The sequence below is a fragment of the Equus asinus genome, chromosome 10 (genome assembly GCF_041296235.1).
Source record: "Equus asinus isolate D_3611 breed Donkey chromosome 10, EquAss-T2T_v2, whole genome shotgun sequence".
In the NCBI taxonomy this organism is placed as follows: domain Eukaryota; kingdom Metazoa; phylum Chordata; class Mammalia; order Perissodactyla; family Equidae; genus Equus; species Equus asinus.
In genome coordinates, this window is record NC_091799.1 from 55008019 (window position 1) to 55026777 (window position 18759).

The 18759-nt window shown below is 56.3% G+C and overlaps 2 protein-coding genes across 2 annotated transcripts; both read right to left on the reverse strand.

Moving 5' to 3' along the window:
- Nucleotides 1–2635: 2635 nt before the first annotated feature.
- On the reverse strand, nt 2636–9257 carry HAPLN4 (hyaluronan and proteoglycan link protein 4). Its single transcript, XM_014832259.3, has 5 exons — nt 9137–9257; nt 8091–8208; nt 7448–7810; nt 5526–5858; nt 2636–5144 (listed from the first exon to the last, which is right to left on the reverse strand). Exons 1-5 carry the CDS (start codon nt 9137–9139, stop codon nt 4753–4755), a joined length of 1209 nt encoding a protein of 402 aa, XP_014687745.3. The 5' UTR covers nt 9140–9257; the 3' UTR covers nt 2636–4752.
- Nucleotides 9258–10680: 1423 nt separating this feature from the next.
- TM6SF2 (transmembrane 6 superfamily member 2) lies at nt 10681–18057 on the reverse strand. Its single transcript, XM_044773128.2, has 10 exons — nt 17758–18057; nt 16034–16137; nt 15482–15579; nt 15309–15412; nt 14823–14905; nt 14095–14219; nt 13808–13909; nt 13175–13267; nt 12372–12491; nt 10681–11421 (listed from the first exon to the last, which is right to left on the reverse strand). Exons 1-10 carry the CDS (start codon nt 17850–17852, stop codon nt 11215–11217), a joined length of 1131 nt encoding a protein of 376 aa, XP_044629063.1. The 5' UTR covers nt 17853–18057; the 3' UTR covers nt 10681–11214.
- Between the last annotated feature and the right edge of the window lie 702 nt (nt 18058–18759).

Consider the following 18759-nt stretch of genomic DNA (forward strand, 5'->3'; position numbering starts at 1 on the left):
GGAGGGAGGTGAGATCAGAGAGGCAGAAGATGGACCACTGAGGGCCATATGGGCTATAGTGAGGAGTTTGGGCTTTATGCTAAAAGCAATAGTAGCAGCCAACACCACAAACAAGGTCAAAAGGCACATCCCAAGCCTGGAAACAATTTTTCAAATCAGAGATAAAGGACTTGTTGCCTTAATATACAAAGAGCTCCTACAAATCAATAGGAAAAAGACTAATAATCCAATAACCAAATGGGCAAAGGGTATGAACAAAAAGTTCACAGAAAAGGAAATACAGATGGCTAAACTACAACATATGCTCGACAAAATAATACACATTTTTCAAGAACACCAAGATATATAAACAGGGGCATACAAATAAAAGGGAATAAACAAATAGATCTAACTAGAAGAGGGCTTTCCATAGATCGGTGATGACGATGTACCTGAACTGAGAATGATTTATGACTTACTCAAGCAGTTGCACCTAAGGTCAAAGTGGAGGATGTGCAGCTTCACACATAATAAGAGAATTGCAGGTGACAACCACGATGAGATATCACTTTTTACCTGTCAAGTGGGCTAAGGTAAAAAGTGATAACACAATGCTGGTGAGGTGGTGCGGAAACAGGCAAGTACATCTACTATTGGTGGGGTATAAATTGGTTCCACCTCTAAGAAGAAGTGGAGATCACTATCAGAATGGCAAGTTTTGACCTCTTGATCAAACAACTCCTGATACCATCCTCCAGTTATACTTGCCCTTGTGTGAGATGATGTTGGTACTTATTATTCACAGCAAAATATGAGAAATGATCTAAATGTCCACGATTAGGAGACTGGCTACAAAAAATGATGGCGCATCCAAACAATGAATGCTCTGCCAACCCTCAAAAGAACGTGTGTGTGTGATCTTTTTATGCTGATAGAAACTATCTCAAAGATATATTATTAAGTAAAAGAAGAATTACTTTAAAAGTATACATGGCATGTGAACGTTCATAGCAGTGTTATTCACAATAGCCAAAAGGTGGAAACAAACCAAATATCCATCAACTGATGAATGGATAAACAAAATGTGGTATATACATACCATGAAATATTATTCAGCCATAAAAAAGAGTGAAGTCCTGATACACGCCGCAACACAGATGAACCTCAAAAACCTTATGCTGAGTGAATGAAACAAGCAAGACACAAAAGGACACATATTGTATGATCCCATTTATATGAAATACAAGAATAGGCAAATCCATAGAGCAGAAAGTAGATTAGCAGTTTCCAGGGCAAGGGAATGGGGAGGGAGGAACGTGGAGTTGTTGCTTAATGAGTACTGGGTTTTCTTTTGGGGTGATGAAAATGTCTTGGAACTAGAAAGAGATGATGGTTGCACAACACTGTGAATGTACTAAATGCCACTGAATTGAACATTTTACAATGTTTTCAATGGTGAATTTTATGTTACATGAATTTTACAATATAAGAAAGTGTATGTTGCACACTATCATTTGTGTAAAAATGGGGGAAAGAAATACATATGCATGTTTGCTTGAATGAACATAAAACATCTCTGGAAGGACATGTAAGAAACTTTGGATGTCTCTGGGAAGTGAACTGGGTGGTGGAGGACAGGAGCAATAGACATTTTCCTGAATCTCTGGATTCATGGAGGGTTTTATCCAGGTTGCCATGGAACAGATGAATCCTTACAACCTCCACTCCAACAGCACAGCGACCCCAGCAGAAGGAAGGTTCCCTCAGCATGTGGGTCCACCAAAATCCCAGGGACTGAGTCTCATTGGTCTGCATGGGTCCACGTCTACTCCTGGGCCAATCAGGGTTGCCCAGGGAGATGAGTCCCAGCACTCATTGGCTGAGCTGGAAAGGAGTGGAGTCAGCTCCTCCTGACTCTCATGGAAGGAGAAGAGAAAGTTACACACTGATGGGAAAACCAGGTAGCTGGAACCCATGGAAGAAAGGATGCCAGCAGGGAAAAGATGGGATGAAAGAAATCCTATGCACTCATCTCTGGAAACATGCCCCTTACCATTCCCCTTTTCAAGGAAGCTAAGGCCCAACTGAAGCCCTGCTTCAGATGAGTGATTTCAGTCTGTCACAGCTGATATTGAAGGATGAGCAATGAAATCGACCATCCCACTTCTACATCCTAATCAGACTTTTACACATTTTTCTTGTCTCCCTTTGTTTGTATCCCAGAAACTTTCAATGCTCCTCAGCCCACACTCCTCCCACCCCTACTCCCAGTGAAATTTTGCAACCTCTCTGCCTTCCTGGTGCAGGACTCACCTTCTAGTTTCACACACTTCATGCCCGGGGGGATTGAGAGGAACCACTGGATTTGTCAGTTACCCCATCAGGACAAGGCTGAGAAGGACAGGCTGAGACCCACAGGTGGGTGAGTGGGGACAACTCAAGGGAGAGAGTGAGGGCAAGATGGGGGAAGGGAGAGAAGAGAGAGATTTGGGGGGGGTGTAGTCAGGAGAAATGAGGGGAGACTTCACATCTGGATCATTACCAAGCACTCCCAGCTGGGAAACATTTTGTTCACCAAAATGCATTTATGAAGTAATTACCCACTGGCTGCCTCATTTACTCATTCATCAAAAAAAAAAAAAAAACCCAACAAAGATTTATTGAGCCTCTGTTATATACTTTGCAGTCACTGGGACCTCAGAACAGCCCTGGTGCAGAGGAGGAAACAGCTCAGGGGTTTTGTCACCTGGTTACAGAGGCAGGATTCGAACTTAAGCACATCTGGTTCCAAAACTCACAGAAGGGTTTCCTTGAGGTGGAAGTGACCATAAGGAGGGCTTCGGAGGGACCCCGGTGTTATCCAGGCAAGACCTCGGAGCTGGGGTCTCCCACGGTTGGGGTGGCCTTGTTCATGGACTGTCTCCCCAGGTGGCTCTCAACAATGAGGAATTTGACTGGGTCCTGACTCCTTAGCACAATTGCCCCTTAGAACCTAGAGCTCAGGGTGGATTTTGAGATTTAAGGATGTTCCATCTTTCCTGGATCTCTAAGGAGGGATGTGTGTGTGCCTGTGTGCGTGTGGTGGGGGGGAGAGGGGTGTTAGGGAAAGAGAGAGGAGCTCGGTGAGAATGGGTATGTGGTCTCAGAGAGGAAAAGGGGAACTCAGTGCTTGCCCAGCTCAAAGGACCAGAGCATGCCAGTGCCTCAGTTTGCTCGTCTGTACAGCGGCAATGAAAACCCCTGGGTGTTGCAAGGGTGTCTCATGCACTGCTGCTGTCTGCGGTATAGTGAGTGCACAAACGGAGGATGTCCAGCTGCTCCAAAAGTCCAGCTGTGTCTGGGGATGCTGCCTTTGGCTGGGCCCATCTGGTGAAGGGGCAGCCATTAAGCCCTGATGGGGCGCAGTTCCAGCCCATGGTGAGAAGTTCCTGAAAGCTAGGAAGTCAGTTGTCATGGGGACAACGTTGACAGTCTCTATGGTGACAACTTGGTGGGACAAAGGAAAGCCTAGGGGACAGGTGTTCTGTTACCTCAGATACCAGAGTTTTGTTTCCATGGCAACAGCTATGGGGTCCAGGCTGCCTGGGGGTGGAGCTTGCAGGGTAGCAAGGAGCTGGGGAACAGGGCAGCCTGTTTCCATGGTGAGAGCTGGAGAACTGAATGTTGGGTCTCTCTCTGGATAGTTGGGGGGGAGGGTGGTTCCCCTGGCTGTTGGTCAGGATGGGGACGGCCAGAAGTGAAATTGTAGGTCTCTGGGGTGCAGGCGGTGAGATGTGAAATGTGTGGTATCCATGGTTACAGCTGAGGAGGGAGGCAACACCTCCACGGGTGTGACTGATGAGGGAAGGGCTGTGTGACTCTAGATGGCAGGTAGAAGCTGGGCTGGTCACCTTCGTAACAATGGCAAGAGGGGTGGCTTGTCCATAGCAAGTGACATGGATTTTATGGGTCCCTGGGCCCAAGGGGATGGTCTCTTTGGTGACAGCCAGGAAAGGGGCCATCAGGTGGGGGTGGATTTGCTCCCTTCAGAGAGATACCTGAGGGGTGGGGCGTGGCCGCCAGTCATGCAGGCCAGATGGGGGCGTGTCAGTCTGTTTTCAGGTGACAGACAAGGGTGGTCTCCCCTGGAACTGGAAGGGTGGGGCTGTTACTCAGGAAACTTCGGGGGACTCACGACGACGGGGGAAGAATGGGAGTACCCAACGTACAGTCACCGTAAGGGAGAGGACAGGGGCTCACAGACTCCATGTGACCACGGAGGCATGGTCACCTGGCGAAGTCTGAGGTTTCTGGTTTCTCTACAGGCGATGGGGAGGAGGATCCAGTGTCCAGGTGACTGTTAGGGGAACTGTCTTCAATCTCCAGGGAGATGCAGAGGGCTTGTGGCCAGTCTCCAGATAACCCCGGGGGTCCAGCCTCCAGGAGACCTCAGGAGTGGTTCCGTCTGTTTCCAGGTGACCTTACGAGGCCTGGCAGATCTTCAAGGGACCTCAAGGGTCTCTTGGCCTCCAGGGGTGTGTCGAGGGAGGAGGGGAAATCCACTGTCTAGGAGAGGTGGGGCTTGGTCAGTTTCCAGGGGACTTGTCTCCCAGGACTGGCTAGTCTCTGGGGACCTCAGGGGGTGTGGCCAGTGTTCAAGGCCCTCAGGAGGCACCGCAAGGGGCGTTGCCAATCTCCAGGGGCGGAGTCCGTCTCCAGGGGACGGCAAAGCATTTGGCAAGCCGCCGAGCGCCCGCCCCAGCGGTCCGCACCCCAGCCATCTGCGCCCGGGGCCTAGACGCGCAGCGGGGTCCAGGCGGCGGGATCGCGCGCGCCTCCAGCCCAGCCACCGCCTCCGGCCCAGCCCCAGCCCCAGCCCCCGGGTGCAGGGTCCGGCGCGCCGGGAGCCCGGTAGCAGTAGACGCCGAAGAGGCGGCGCGTGGCGTCCGGAAAGCCGAGGCTGCGTACGCCTGGCCGGCGGCCGCCACAGCGCGCGCGCGGATTCACGATGGGGTAGCGCGCGCTCCCGTCGGCCAGCCAGCCCGCGGTGCAGCGGTCCAGCAGCTGCAGCTTCCACGCGGCGAACAGCTGCCCCACCTTGGCTACGGCCGCGCCGCGCGCAGCGCACGCGCGCGCTGCTCCTGAAAAGGGCACTGGCCGCAGCGGCTTCAGGAAGAACACGCGCCCTGCGAGGGGGTGGGAGAGTGGTTAGGGCCGCTACCCGGACCCCGCCTCGGGATTCAGGACGCCCTCCACCGCCTGCAGCCCAGGACCCCAGCCTCAGGATTCAAGAACACCCCTTCCCCTGCGGCCTGGGACCTCAGCCTCGGCCAGGGCAGTGTTGGTGCCAGGCGATGCCTGATTGCTACGCCGTGGCTGTCCTGGGGGAGGGATCTCCTGGTCCAGACCCCGGAGGGCCGGTGTGAGGAGGAAGGGCAGAAGAGAGATAATTGTGGGGTGGAGGGTGGGAAAGGGAGACTGAGAAGTAGCGGGACCCAGGAGAGGCCAGTCTGGGGGCAGGGCCTCATGGCCGGGGCCCGGGCTTGCAGTAGGCGGGGCCTACGCACCCGGGAGGTTGGAGGTGAAGCAGAAGGCGTCGTAGCGTTCCTCGGCATTATGGCGGTAGCCGTAGTTGCGCACGCCCCCGGAGGCGCCACCGCCGGCCCCGGCGCTCCCGGCCCCGCCCAGGCCGCCGCAGGGCTCCCGGGGCTGGCTCACCGGGTACTGCACCGAGCCGTCGCGCAGCCAGCCCGCGTTGCACCAGTCCAGGCCGTCGCGCCAGGCCGCGTGCAGCTGCTCGGCAGATGCCAGGATGCCGTCCTGCTCAGCGCATGCGCGCTGCGCCTCCATGAAGGTCAGCTTGTAGCGGCCTCCACGGGGGTGGTAAGGGAAGACCACACCTGGGAGGACACACGGGCGTCAGATCCGGCCCCCCAGCTCGCTACCCCTCGACCTGACATCTGGGGTGCTGTGTGAACTCTTCATCTTAGACCTTCCAGTCCTTCACTATGAGGCATGGCCTCAGACCTGACAATGCCTTTCCTCAGCTCACACCCGTCATGGCCCCCTTTGTCTTAAGCTTGGGATTCACTTGACCCTCCTCCTTAACGTACTTAATCATGTCCACTGCCTTTCCCTTTGCTTATGTTCTCTCCACCTATTGAACTCCTATTCATCCTTCAAAACGCAGCTCCCACAACCCTCCTCCATTCAGTCCAATGTGCTTCTGAGATTCTCCCAGCACTAGGACCTTCCATCTTGTTAAGCCTTGAGTCCGTGGAGCTGGGAATGTGTATGTCCAGTGCTGACTCCCCAACACTGGAAGCCCCAGGTTGACCCTGGGGAAGGATCCCTTTGATCCTCAGCATTGTCCAGAACAATTGGTTTCCCTTCCACCTTCAGTTCTTACAAATTGTCCCTCATCGGACTCACAGTCAACTCTGCTCACAAGGGTTCTGTGTATCTGCGTTGGAGGGGCAGACCTTGGGGGTGAGTTGAGTACTCTCAGCAGATGAAGGAAGGAGCCGAAGAGGGCCAGAGAGAAGACCTGGAGCCTGACAGATAAGAGTTTGAGTCCTGGCTCTGCTACTCACTAGCATGTGCCCTGAGTAAGGCTGTCACCTCTCTGAGCCAGTTGCTCATCTGCTCGTAATAGTGTCTCTTTCAGGGTTTTTGGGAAAATTAAATGAGAGACTGCAGAGAGCTCTTCAAGCACCGGCACATAGAAAACGCCCAATAAAGGAGAGCTGCTGCTGCTGCTATTGTTGCTATTTGCTATTGTTTGGAAGTTCAGCAAGTGAGGACTCTGAAATCTTTCCTAGCATCTTCTAAGGTGGACTGAGGAAGCAAACTAAGTGGGAGAGAATTCTTCATAGAAAGCCCACCTCCCAGCTCCACGGTCAGCCAATCAGAGCATCCCATCTCCTAGCCACAGTGATTGGCTCGTGGGTGGGCATGTGACTCAAGCTGGGCCTATGAGGGACAACTCTGGGACTCTGGCTAGCACTAGGAAATCAGTTGCTAAGCTGGGAGGATGGAAGCCTGGCCCTACTTTTCCGTTCCTTCAGGGGAAAGCTGCCGGAGGAAAGCGCATCCAGGGTAGCAGAGCTGAGGGAGGGATTCCTGACATAGAGTGAGTGCCTGGATCCCACCTACCCCTGGATTTTCCAACGTCCTCACTACTGACATTTTGGACTGGATCATTCTTTGCTGTTGGGGACAACATTCTTTGCTGTGTGTTGTAGGATGTTTTGCAGCATCCCTGGCCTCTACCCACTAGATGCCACCAGCAACCTCCTTCTAGACGATGCCAATGTCCCTGGCGAGCAAAATCACCCCACATCAGAACCATTACCCTACACCTGCCTCCCCCCCTCCCCCCCATCCTCTAAATTCCTTCAGGCCAACTTGATTTGGTTTCTGTCCCGTGCAATACTCTCCCTCTCTCCTCCCTTAGAAACGCGTGGCATCCTGCTCACGAGCTGGTTACCTTCCAGGTCGAGCTTGACCATACCAGTGTCATCCTCCAGCTCATTGGTGACCTCGCACTCATAGCGCCCATAATCCTGCAGTGTGACGTTTCGGAGAACCAGAGAGGCGTCCCCGGGCCCGTCGCCCTGCAGCTCTGCCCGCCCGCGGTAGCTGCCAAACGCCCGGTGCTGGGGGCCCAGTGCCACGAAGACATCAGCAAAGGCCAGTGGGTCCACCACCTTGGTCCACTTGAGGCGGACACCGTCGTGGCCGTGGGCCGCTGCCTCGTAGTGGTAACGGCATGGCAAGACGATGGTGCCACCTCGATGGCTGACCACCTGCCCCGGCGCTGTCTGCACCACCACTGAGCCCGACTCGCCCTCTGCGGGCGACCAAATAGGGTTCAGAAGAGGTCCTGGGGGTGGGGCTGGGGACCCTAGGGAGGGGGACCCTGAGGAGGGGATGTAGGAAGAAGACTCGGGTGGGGGTCAGGAAATCAGCTGGATAAAGGAGTTTAGGGAGGGGACTGGGGAGGGGCAGGGGACTCAGAGGGGGAGGAGCTGTGAGGAACGCCCAGCGCCCTCCCCCCTCCATGCACCCAGGCGATCACACTTGGCCACGGCTCCTGCGGGGCGAGACCCGCTTCAGCGTCCCTGACTCACCAAGCACGTGCACGACCTTCTTCCGGCCGCGCTGCGCCCCCGCGGGGGCCGTGAGCAGCAGGACTCCCCAGGCCGCGGCCCAGAGCGCGCCGGGACCGAGGGCCGCCCGAGCACACACCTGGGGGCAGCGGGGGGCTCAGTCCAGCCTCCTGGCCTTTGCCTGTCAGAGGACCAGCCCCCTGGCCTTCCTTCCCCGCGGCGAGGACTTCTCACCTGCCGAGGCTCCCAGCCGGGCCAGGACCCCAGAGGACTCCCCCAAGGAGAAGGCTGGCAGGCCCACCCTCAACCCTCCCAGGATCTCTCACCCTCGCTCCTGCGCAAAGCCCACGCCTCAGACTCACCCTCCCTTAGTCCTGCGCGGGCAACCCGCCTGACCCCCTAACCCCAACGTTGAAGGCTTGGAGTCCCGCCCCTTCTTTCTCCGGCCCAGACCCGGGACTGGGGGCGCCGGGGAGGAGCTGGAGCAGCGACAGCGGCAAGGTTATCCGTGCGCCAGGAGACTGCAGCAAACCGAGCTGGGGCGGGGTGCGGGGGGGGGGGGGGCGAGGGAATGGGAGAGACAGGGGGAGGGAGAGATAGAGGGCGAGAACAGGGAAAAAGAGAAAGGCAGGGAGAGATGGAGACAGCAGGGAGAGACAGAACAGAGAGAACCAGATGGAAAGAAGAGGAAGGAAAGACGGAGCGAAAGAGATGCAGAGGGAGACAGAGATGCAGAAGGAGAGACAGAGCCTGGAAGGGAGAGAGAGAGCAAGAGGGAAAGAGACACAGAGAAGGAAACACGGGAGTAGGGAGAGACAGAGAGACTCAGAGAAAGGGAGAGAAAAGGAACCAGGAAAAAAAAAAAAGGGAGAGAGAAGTCGGGAGAGACGGAGAGGGAGGAGAGGCAGAGAGTTCGAGAAAGAGGTATAAGATGAGAAGGGATGGGAAAGATCGAGACGGGGAGAGAGACTGAGGAGAGAAACACCAAGGGACCTGGATTCAGAGACACAGAGAGACAGAATCCCAGAGACGGACCTATAGGGACCCGCGCCCGCCGCCGCACTCACCATCTTGCGGGTGCGGCCCCCACCGAGCGGCCCCTTCGCGCCGAGACTGCGCTCCCCCGCACACCCAAGGAAGGACTGGGCAGGTCCCTGCGGGCGGCGCAATCCCGGCGTCTGCCTGCAAGGGGAGGAGGGAAGCGGCGGTGTGTGTGGGTTGGGGGGGGGGGCCGTTAAAGGGAAAGCGGCGGCAAGCGCTACACGGAAAGGAAACCTGGGTGCGGGTGGCGGACAAAGGACCTCGCTCGACAGTGAGTGCAGAACCAGGTCCCTGCTGGCTGGACTTGGGCCCGCGGAGGTACTCTCTGGGCCTCGGTTTAACCGTCTTTAAAATGGAGGAGGGGGCCTGATGGAGTCTTCCAACTTGGACGCCCGGCGTAGGCAGGGGGCTGAATAACCTGGGAAAGGAGCTTGGCCTGCAGATCTGTTTTCCTGTTTGTCACTGGGTGACAACGCGGGGTCCTGGGCTCTGGCACCCAAAAGGTGCTCACGCTGCAGGATGGGGGCCCCACAACAGTCACACACTCTGCAGAGGGGACACACAGCAACAGGGCCAAATCGGACTCTGCCCCTCACTGGCTGTGGGCAGTTGGAAGAGATGCTTGGTCTCTCTAAGCCTCAGTTTCCACTTCTGGGCTATGGACTGCTGGTTCTTTGGTGAAGATCCAATGGCCATGGGGTCGGCCCCGTGGCCAAGTGGTTAAGTTTGCATGCTCTGGTTCAGCGGCCCAGGGTTTCCCGGGTTTGGATCCCGGGAGTGGACATGGCCTCATCAGGCCATGCTGAGGCGGCATCCCACATAGCACAACCAGAAGGACCTACAACTAGAATATACAACTATGTGGGGCCAGCCCCATGGCACAGTGGTTAAGTTCAGCACATTCCACTTAGGCGGCCGGGGTCTCCAGGTTCAGATCCCGGGTGCAGACCTACACGACTTGTCAGCCATGCTGTAGCAGCGCACCACATATAAAGTGGAGGAAGTATGGCACAGATGTTAGCTCAGGGCCAACCTTCCTCAGCAGTAAAAAAGAATATACAACTATGTACTGGGGGCTTTGGGGAGAAAAAGAAAAAAAAAAAAAAAGAAGATTGGCAACAGATGTTAGCTCAGGTGCCAATCTTTAAAAAAAAAAAGATCCAATGGCCAGACTACAATAGGTGCCTAATAAGCGTTGCTAGAGTGTTACTAGAGGTGGGGAGCAGGGGAGTCTGATCAAGCCCTTGACCCACTCTGCGACCCAGTCACCCCTGAGCCTGGCCCTTCGCCCAAGTTCAAAAATGGAATCAGGAAACAATGAGCCCTTCCCCCGACCCTCTGGCTGCCCCTTCACCCTCAGTTTTTCCAAAATATGAGCCAACTAGACAGCAGAGGCAAGATTCTGGGCTCTGTGGTAGAACTAGCTGGGCTGAGACTTGGTCCCTAGCTCAGCTTCAACTCCTGCAGCTCAGTTTCCCCATCTGGAATACGGGTTGAGATCCAGCATGCAGCACCCAAGGTTAGCCCCTGGCATGGTATGCAGTGGGTGGTTAATAACTGTGCCACACTATTAGTTATTATAATTTATTGACAGAGCTTGGATTTCAAAGTGACCTCAGGCAGGTCTCTGGTCCTCTCTGAGCCTCAGATTTCCCCATCTGGGAGATGGAGCCGTGCATACCAACCAAAGGCAGACTTCTGCTGTCCGGCACCTCCAGCTCCTGATGGGCACGCTGGCAGTGATAGGTAGGCCCTCATGGGGTCAGAGAAGTAGGTCCCTTGTCCCTACATCCTGAAACTCTCAGGCAGCAATATTTTGGGCATCAAGAGGGTTTTTACTAAAAGCATCCATGGCGGGGGATGATGGGTAAATTCTGGGAAAGAGTAGAAGAATCCATGTGGGATTGGTGTACCCTGACAGATCAGCGTGGCTGTGGCCCTCTGTGCTTGGGTCTCCCATCCCACCCACAGGCCTGAAACCACCATAGCCAGGACCAAAGACACCCAGAGACATACCTCCTGCCTCTAAAAAACCCAACCCACCCTTCCTGGGGCAGGGCCTGCTAAGCATGTACACGGAGTCCTGGGGAGTCCCACGGCCCCCTCAGTGCTGCTTCTTATGGTGGGCTGGGGGGCCGGGGGGTGGGCGCAGGAAGAAGGCAGGCCACCGCAGGCAGCGATAGGCCAGCAGGTGGGGGCCCAGCGCATACAGCAGGTTGCACACGAAGAAGCAGGCCCAGGTGTCATCAGGTACACGGTAGGTGAAGGGCGTGCGCAGGTGCATGGAGGCACCCATGTGCGAGAACTGTGCCTAGTGGCCATACAGGGAGGATGGGTGTCAGGAGCCAGAAGAGAACAAGTCCTAGCATCACTGACATGCCACCCCGGGGAGCCCTGAGCGTCCCTGTCTTTGTTTCGCTGGCTCTGCTGACCTGTCTCCCCTCTCCAGTTCATCTGTCTGTCTCTAAATATCCCTGTCCCCACATGTCCTGTCTTTGTCCATCTGTCTGTGAGCCTCTCCCCAGCTGCCTGACAAGGACCATCTTCAATCCGTCTGCTGGGCCCTGTACCCAATCTCTCTGACCTGGGTCCAGCTCCTCCTCCTGCTCTTCCCCGCCCCAGGTAGATGCCCTTGACACAAAAACCTGTGGAGTCTACCTCATAGATGTCCTCCAGGTCCCCACTGTACTGGCCTGGGCCCAGGCTTTATCACTTCCCATCAGGAATCCAGAAACAGGACCCCAGCTCTGATGGGGCCCTCCACTGCTCAAACACTTCCCACAGCTCCCCATCATTCTCAGCACAAGCTCCCAAGCTCAGAGTTCAAAGCCCTCAGCATCTAGCTACCAATTTCTCTTGCCTCTGCCTTTAGCCATATTACAGTTCTGCTAAGTCATTGTCCCCGTCTGTGCCTTTCCTCATGCTGTTCCCATTCCTGGAATGCCCTTCCCTGCTGGGAGAACTCATACCCATACGTCAAAGCCCACCTCTATGCTACCTCTTCTGGGAAACCTTCTCCCTCTGGAATTCCTCTCAGCCCCTATCCCTTTCTCTCTCCAGTTCTGATCCCAAGAGGTTGGGGGTGTCTGTGTCTAGCACTTTCTCTCTCAGATTAGAGAATCCTGCGATACTGAGCTGTGGCTGGGGCCTCTGAGGGGCCCAGCATCACCTTGCCTAGGGGGTGAGCACAAAAGCAACTGATGGGCAGGTAGAAACTTTCTTCCCTAAGCACCTGCCCACCCCACCCCCGCCCCACCTCACCTGGCCAATGGCTCCAGCAAACACTAAAGCCCAGTCAGGCAGCCAGGAGCAGCCGGGAAAGATGAGGGCATAGGCAGCCAGGCCATGGAAAGGCAGCACGTAGAACATGTTCACTAGCATCTGGTGGGCACAGAGCCAATGAGTGAGCAGCTGTCCCAGCCAGGTTTCCAGAGACCCCTGAAATGGGGGCCTCAGGAAGGATCTGGCCAACCTCATACCCCACCCAGGATGGAGGCTCTCTGCACATCCCAACCCTGTGCAAATTGTTCCTCTCTTTCCCTTGGGTATCCCCCACATACACATACATACACTGAGCCCACTCACCTTACTCCTGAAGTGGCATGTGACCCTTTCCTGGCCAATCAGAACACCCCAGCCCCCTGGCCATAATCATCAGCTCAATGGTCAGATGATAATGGGCATGTGATTCAAAGTGGGCCACTGAGAGACTGCCTGAGACTTGTGCTTAAGCTCTAGGGAAATAAGGGCTCATATTGCTCTGTGGTGGCTAAGTAGGGTAGACGGAGGCTTGGAGCTGCTCAAGGCTGCCTCTGCCATCCCACAAAGGGACTACCTGGGAGTGGAGCCCATACAAAGAAAGCAGAGCCCAGCGACAGAGCTATCTTTGATCTCCTGGATCCAGCCATACCTGAAGGCCATATCTGTGCTTTTTAGGTAGGACAATAAATTCCATTTGTGTTTCTGCCAGTCTGACTTGTGTTTCTGGCACCTGCTTCAAAGAGGCCCAGTGGATCCCCACCTGTGGCAGGACTGTGACCCTCTCCTCCCACCTGCCCTCTCACCTGCACCTTTGGATAGGCCACAGGGTCCCGCAGGTATGGCTCATACTGATAAATGTAGACAAAGCAGGCATCTGTGGGGCAGTCAAGAACCACCTGGGGTAGACAGACGAACCAACAACTGACAGACCTCACCTCAAACATCCCTCCTACAAGAAGTCTCCACCCTCCCACCCCTTGCTCCGGCCCCCCCCAACCCTGGTTCTTTCCCTCTGGCTGGGAAACCACAGATATCTTTGCTCCCCCTGGATACACTTTGGGGTTCCTCCTGCTCAGCCATCCCCACATCCTGGGCTGCCTTCTCTGCTCGACCTCCCAAGACCTTCCTATGAAGCTTTCACTCTGCCCCATGGATCCGCCTTAAAACCCCGTTCCTGTGTCAAGAGCATTCTGGGCCAAATCCCTGGGGTCAGGAGCCTAGCAGCCTAGGGAGGAAAGGGGGACATGGGAAGAAGGCTACAGGGAATGGAGTTTTGCATGGAAGACTCAGGTGAGACTCGATGAAGAACTTCTGTGGATGATCAGACAGGACAGCAGTGGCCTTTTTTCACTTGGTAAAGGAACATGTGTGGGAGGGGTGGGCTGGGGAGCAGGGCTGGAGGTGGGCGAAGTGTAGGCTGGCCAGCACAGACTCACCAGGCCCCGGAAGAGGGTAAAGAACCCAGCAAGAGTGAGGTAGATGATGAGGGCCAGGTCAACTGGGCGCTGTAGGAGGCCCTTTCTTTGTTCCTCCTGCACCTGCACATGGGGAAGCACCAGCATGAGAAGTCTGGTATCCAACAGGCACTCAATAAAGGCCCATCCCTTCTTTCCTAATGACCAAGGAGATCATTCCCAAGAGACAATGTTTTTGACCAGAGACAACTCAAATGGGGGACATTCTGGCATGTTGGCATGAGGCCTGCTAGGGGCAAGGCACTCACCACATTGGGGGTGCAGCAGGTTGGTGCCTGGGACTGGCTGAAGACCCTCACACCAGCCCAGCATGGGACCAGCACATAGGGGATGGCAAGGAAGAAGGCGGGCCTAATCTCTGAGCTGTATTTGCCTGTCATGGTAGGAGAGAGGGCATGTCACTCAGCGAGGATCTCCCAGGCCTGGCCAGACCTGTTAGCTGTAAGTCTTGATTCTTAAATGCCATCCTTGCAGATGCTCTAACATCTCTGACGCCCCATTACCCATAAGATGATGTCCATGCTCCTCAGCCTGGCCTGCCTCAGTTTACCTTCCAGATATGGGTACACTTCAGCTGTTCTTTGTCCCCCCTGGATATACCTTGGGGTTCCTCCTGCTCAGTCATCCCCACATCCTGGGCTGCCTTCTCTGCCTGACTTCCCCAGACCTTCCAGTGAAGCTTTCACTCTGCCCCATGGATCTGCCTTAAAACCCCCTTCCTGTGTCAAGAGCATTCTGGGCTAAATCTCTGGGGTTAGGAGCCCTGCAGCGTAGGGAGGAAGGGGGGACACGCTTCCACCCAAGAGGAAATGGGGAAGGCGGGGGCAGGCTGCTGGCTGAGGTTGTGCATAGACAGGCATGGGGGGGAGGCCCTCTACAGGCACTGGGGAGGGGATGGAGGACCCAGTGGGGACCTCCAGGTGCAGAGCAGTGACCCAGTCTGCGGGGATGGGATTCCTCAAAGCTGAGTCTTTACCAAGGATGTTTCCTGGGAGGAACACCAGGACGCTCATGACGAAGGATCCCAACCAGTAGAGTCCAAGGTTCCGGTACCTCTTCCTGGGTGATGGATGGAGAGGTGACCAGTAGACACCCGTCCCCTGATCTCAGAGCCCCAGCCAGGGCTCAGGGACCACCCTGGGCTCCTCAGCTCTGGGTCCCTCCAAGATTCGCCCAGGACAGAAGGGACAACAGGTAGTTGAATGAGGGAAGGAACAGTCACATCCTCTATCCAAGGACAGAAGTGTCTGCCCAGGCACCAGGTGGTACAAGAGAAGAGAACCGACCATCACTTACACCTGCAACATTCCCCACAACCTTCTCCTGCCACCCCTGGCTAGAGCCCTGGAGAGCCCTCCTGATTTCCCCTACAGACACTTCTGCCTCCACCCTGGCCTGGACCCCACCTGAGGACTTCACCTCCTTCCCAGGGTCTAGGCGCGAGCCCACCCACCCCGCACACCTTCTGCGGATGGCGCCGGCCATGGCCAGGTAGAGGAGGTAGTGAACAGTGCCGTCCCAATAGCAGATGAAGACTCCATGCGCGGTCCGCAGGTACGGATCGCCCTGCAAGGGCAGGCCCAGGGCTCAGACTGGCAGCGGGGCAGGGGGAATCCCAGGCCGCCCGCTACGTACCTCCTTGGTGTAGAACTCCATGAAGCCCACCGCATAGCCATCTTCCTGGAGAGCGATAAGGAGGTCTACCACCGAGGTGAAGGCGAAGACAGCGAATACTATGGGGAGAGTGGGCGTGGCACGGCCCGGGTTGGGCGGGGCCTGAGGCTGCGCTCAAGGACCCAGATTCCAAGCAAAGACTGCGCCCAACTGCTCCCAGTCCCCACTCCGTAGGTCACATGACCCACAGCCCAGCCTCATGGGGAGGCACAGTCCCTGCCTTTGGGGGTTCCCAGGTTGGGAGAGGCACTGTCCCTGCCGTCAAGGAGATTCCAGAGTGATGGGGAGGCACGGTCTTCAGGGGCTTCTGGTCTGATGGGAAGACACAGTTCCGGCTCTCAGGAGCCACAAAGTCTGAAAGGGGAGGCCCTCTGAGGTTCCCCAGTCAATGCGGGTTCTCCAATGTCTTTGAGGTTCTCCAGTCTGATGGGAGCCCCTTCAAGGGCCCTCAGTCTGATGGAGGAGGCCCTTGCTCACACGGTTCTCTTCCATAGGACCCTCCCACTGACTCACCAGCATAAAGCGGGTCGTAGTAGATCTCACCGCGGGACAAGCTGTAGATAGCCACAAATAGCAGACCCAGGATCAGGGCGCTCATCAACACCACCCCCAGGGGGCTGTGGAGGAGAAAACCAAGTCAGGGACGCCGGGCCCAGTGCTAAGGCCCCACTCCACCCTGGTGAGGGCAAGAGCAGCCTCTGGGAAGCTCCAGGTGTCAAGGCTGAAGTGTCTGTCTGTCCAGGAATGCCATTCCCTGAAACTGCCCTTTCCCATCACCAGGCTCTTGCCCCAGCTGTTTCCCTCTCCTGAAAACTCCTTCCAGAAGTCTCTTTACCATTTGGTAAACTCCTACTCATCCTTCAAGAGCCGTCTTTCATGGCTCCTCCTCCAGGAAGCCCTCCCTGACTCCTCAAAAAGAATCATTGCCTGACTTGGGCCAGGTACAAAGGGGGCATCTGTCAACACCTTCTGAGTGTATGATTTATCCTATCATTTGCTGGAATATGTTTGACTCAATTTGCTCAGTCAGTGGTTCAACAACGTGGATCCCCTCTGTGGCCAGATCCAGCTCTCACGCCTGCCAGAGGGTCTCCAGTGCTTGGCTCTGTACACCTCACTATCTGAAGCTCCCGACTCCTCTGGGCTAAAGTCCAAATGCCTCCATCAACTCCACCCCACCTCTGCCCTGATCTGTCCTCACCAACCTGATAAGGCAGGTCACCCAGTTGTACAGATAATAGAAGCCAGGTCTCTGGGCAGCCCCCAACAGGTGGGTGAACCAAGGCCCAGAGAGGGCAGGAGACCTATCCAGGGTCACACACTCTCACCTACACTCTCTCCAGGCTCCTACCTTGTGAACCCCTCTGATCCCCAGGATCCCCATCCTGCCCCCTCTGACCAACAATGACAATTATAATAACCAGATGAGACTGCACCAGAGTCTCTGCACACAAGTCGTAATCCTTAACCATAACTATGGGATGAGATCTAGCACTATGTTCATTACACAATCAAGAAACTGAGGCTCCCAGAGGCAACCTGGCTCACCCAGGGCCCACAGGGACAGAGCCAGGAATTTGTCCCTAAGGAGCCAACCCCACAGTCAAGACTCCCTCTACTCCATGTCTTAGATTGAGCTGGGTTTGGAAGTGTGAGGAGCTTGCAGATGCCTGGTACACATTGGCTGGGGTTTCGGGTTAGGAGTCAGGGACAGGGGAGGTGGCAGAATATAGGGGAAACTGAGGCTGGGACAGGCTGTGCCAGCCCTTAAATGAAGAAAGTCTCAGACCTGAGACAGGTAATGGAGGGACCGTCTGGAAGGGGTGGTGGAGCAGAGCATATGTGTGGCAAGAGCCAGGTCACTGAAACCTTGTCTGGGGCAATACTTTAACCCTTGGCGACTTTGGAGCCGGTGCTGGGCACATACCTGGGAAAACCCCAGAAACCCTCCAAACCCTGCCCTGTGGGGGGCTCTGCTTCTCAACTTCCCTTCTCCCCAGGCCTCAAACGTGCCACGAGCGCCCTCACTCCCACCACACAGCATCCTGGCCCGCGGGAAGGGGACTTCCGGGTGAGGGGGGTTCCTCTAGCTCAGCCTCCACCTTCTGGGGCCAGAGGCGCGCGGGGGCGCAGGGTTCGAGAGAGCCAGGCCCGCCGCCCGCGCATCCTCCCTCCCCGCCCCCACGGCCCGGCCCCGCCGCCCCCCAGGAGGCCGCCCTCGCCCGCCCGGCACGCACTGCGAGAGCGCCGAGACGTGGTTGAGCGCGTAGGACACCGGGAGGGCGCCGAGCGACAGAGCCGCAATCTTGCCGGCCAGCGGCGGGATGTCCATGGTGGCGGAGCCCGGACCACGGCTCAGCGTCGGCGCGGCCTCTAGGGCTCTCAGCAACTCCGCGGCGGCGCTCTAGGCGGGGGGGTTGCCAGGGACCCAGCCTGGCCCGGCCCCGCCCCGCGCAAAGGTCGCCCCCCGCTGCGCCCTGGTCCGGTCGCCGCAGCCGTGACCTCCCTGAGCGCTCCTGCGGAGCCTCCGAGGCCCCTCCCCCTCTACACCCTCGTCCGGCTCAGCGCGGTCCACACTGGCCTTGCCGTTTCTGCGGCCCAGGCTCAGTTTCCCTCTTATTGAAGGCTAGAAGACGACGCCTCGGGATGCTTCTGCTCTGAGGCACGGGGCTGCGTCCTGGAGACCCCGGGCCAGCAACCTCATTCTAAGGGAATTCGTTCTCCAGGCCTCGTTTTGCACTTCTGCTTTCTTCATCCTAAGGTGCCAGCGTCCCAACCTTGACCCCGAAGGGGACCCTTTTTAACTCCCCACACCTCTTCCCCCCAGGATCAAGTGGTCATTATCCGTGTGCGCTGATGGAGGAACCTAACCTAGTTGGGTGCAAGTCCTCTTCAGTGCCCTTGGATTTGAGATTTCATGCCTGGCCCCAAACTGAAACACGTGTCTGCGTGTGAAGCTTTGACTGGTTCTGGGGCCATCTCAAGGCAGGTAGCCATAGCCCTGGGTTGGGGGTCCCTTAGAGGCAGTGATTCTGTGCTGTGTTCCTTCCATGTAGCCTCCACACCTTGTGGGCAGCTGAGGCTGGGCTCACTTAGCGGGTGGAGGGAGGGGGCTCAAGAGGCAGGCTGAGATTAGGTGGGGATGGAGCCACCTTGGTGAGGAATTTGGGAACAGTGTTCCTGGCAGGGAGGAGCTCAGGCTTGTGGCTGAAGCAGCAGAAAGGAGGAGCCTGGGGTTG

Coding starts and splice junctions, on each gene's coding strand:
- HAPLN4 (XM_014832259.3), bottom strand. Junction 5,859..7,447: donor GGTCAAGCTCGACCTGGAAG/GTAACCAGCTCG, acceptor GTGTCCTCCCAG/GTGTGGTCTTCCCTTACCAC. Junction 5,145..5,525: donor CTTCACCTCCAACCTCCCGG/GTGCGTAGGCCC, acceptor ACCCCCTCGCAG/GGCGCGTGTTCTTCCTGAAG.
- TM6SF2 (XM_044773128.2), bottom strand. CDS start 17,852: ATGGACATCCCGCCGCTGGCCGGCAAGATTGCGGCTCTGTCGCTCGGC. Junction 16,138..17,757: donor CACGTCTCGGCGCTCTCGCA/GTGCGTGCCGGG, acceptor TCTCCTCCACAG/CCCCCTGGGGGTGGTGTTGA. Junction 14,906..15,308: donor GCCGGCGCCATCCGCAGAAG/GTGTGCGGGGTG, acceptor TCCATCACCCAG/GAAGAGGTACCGGAACCTTG.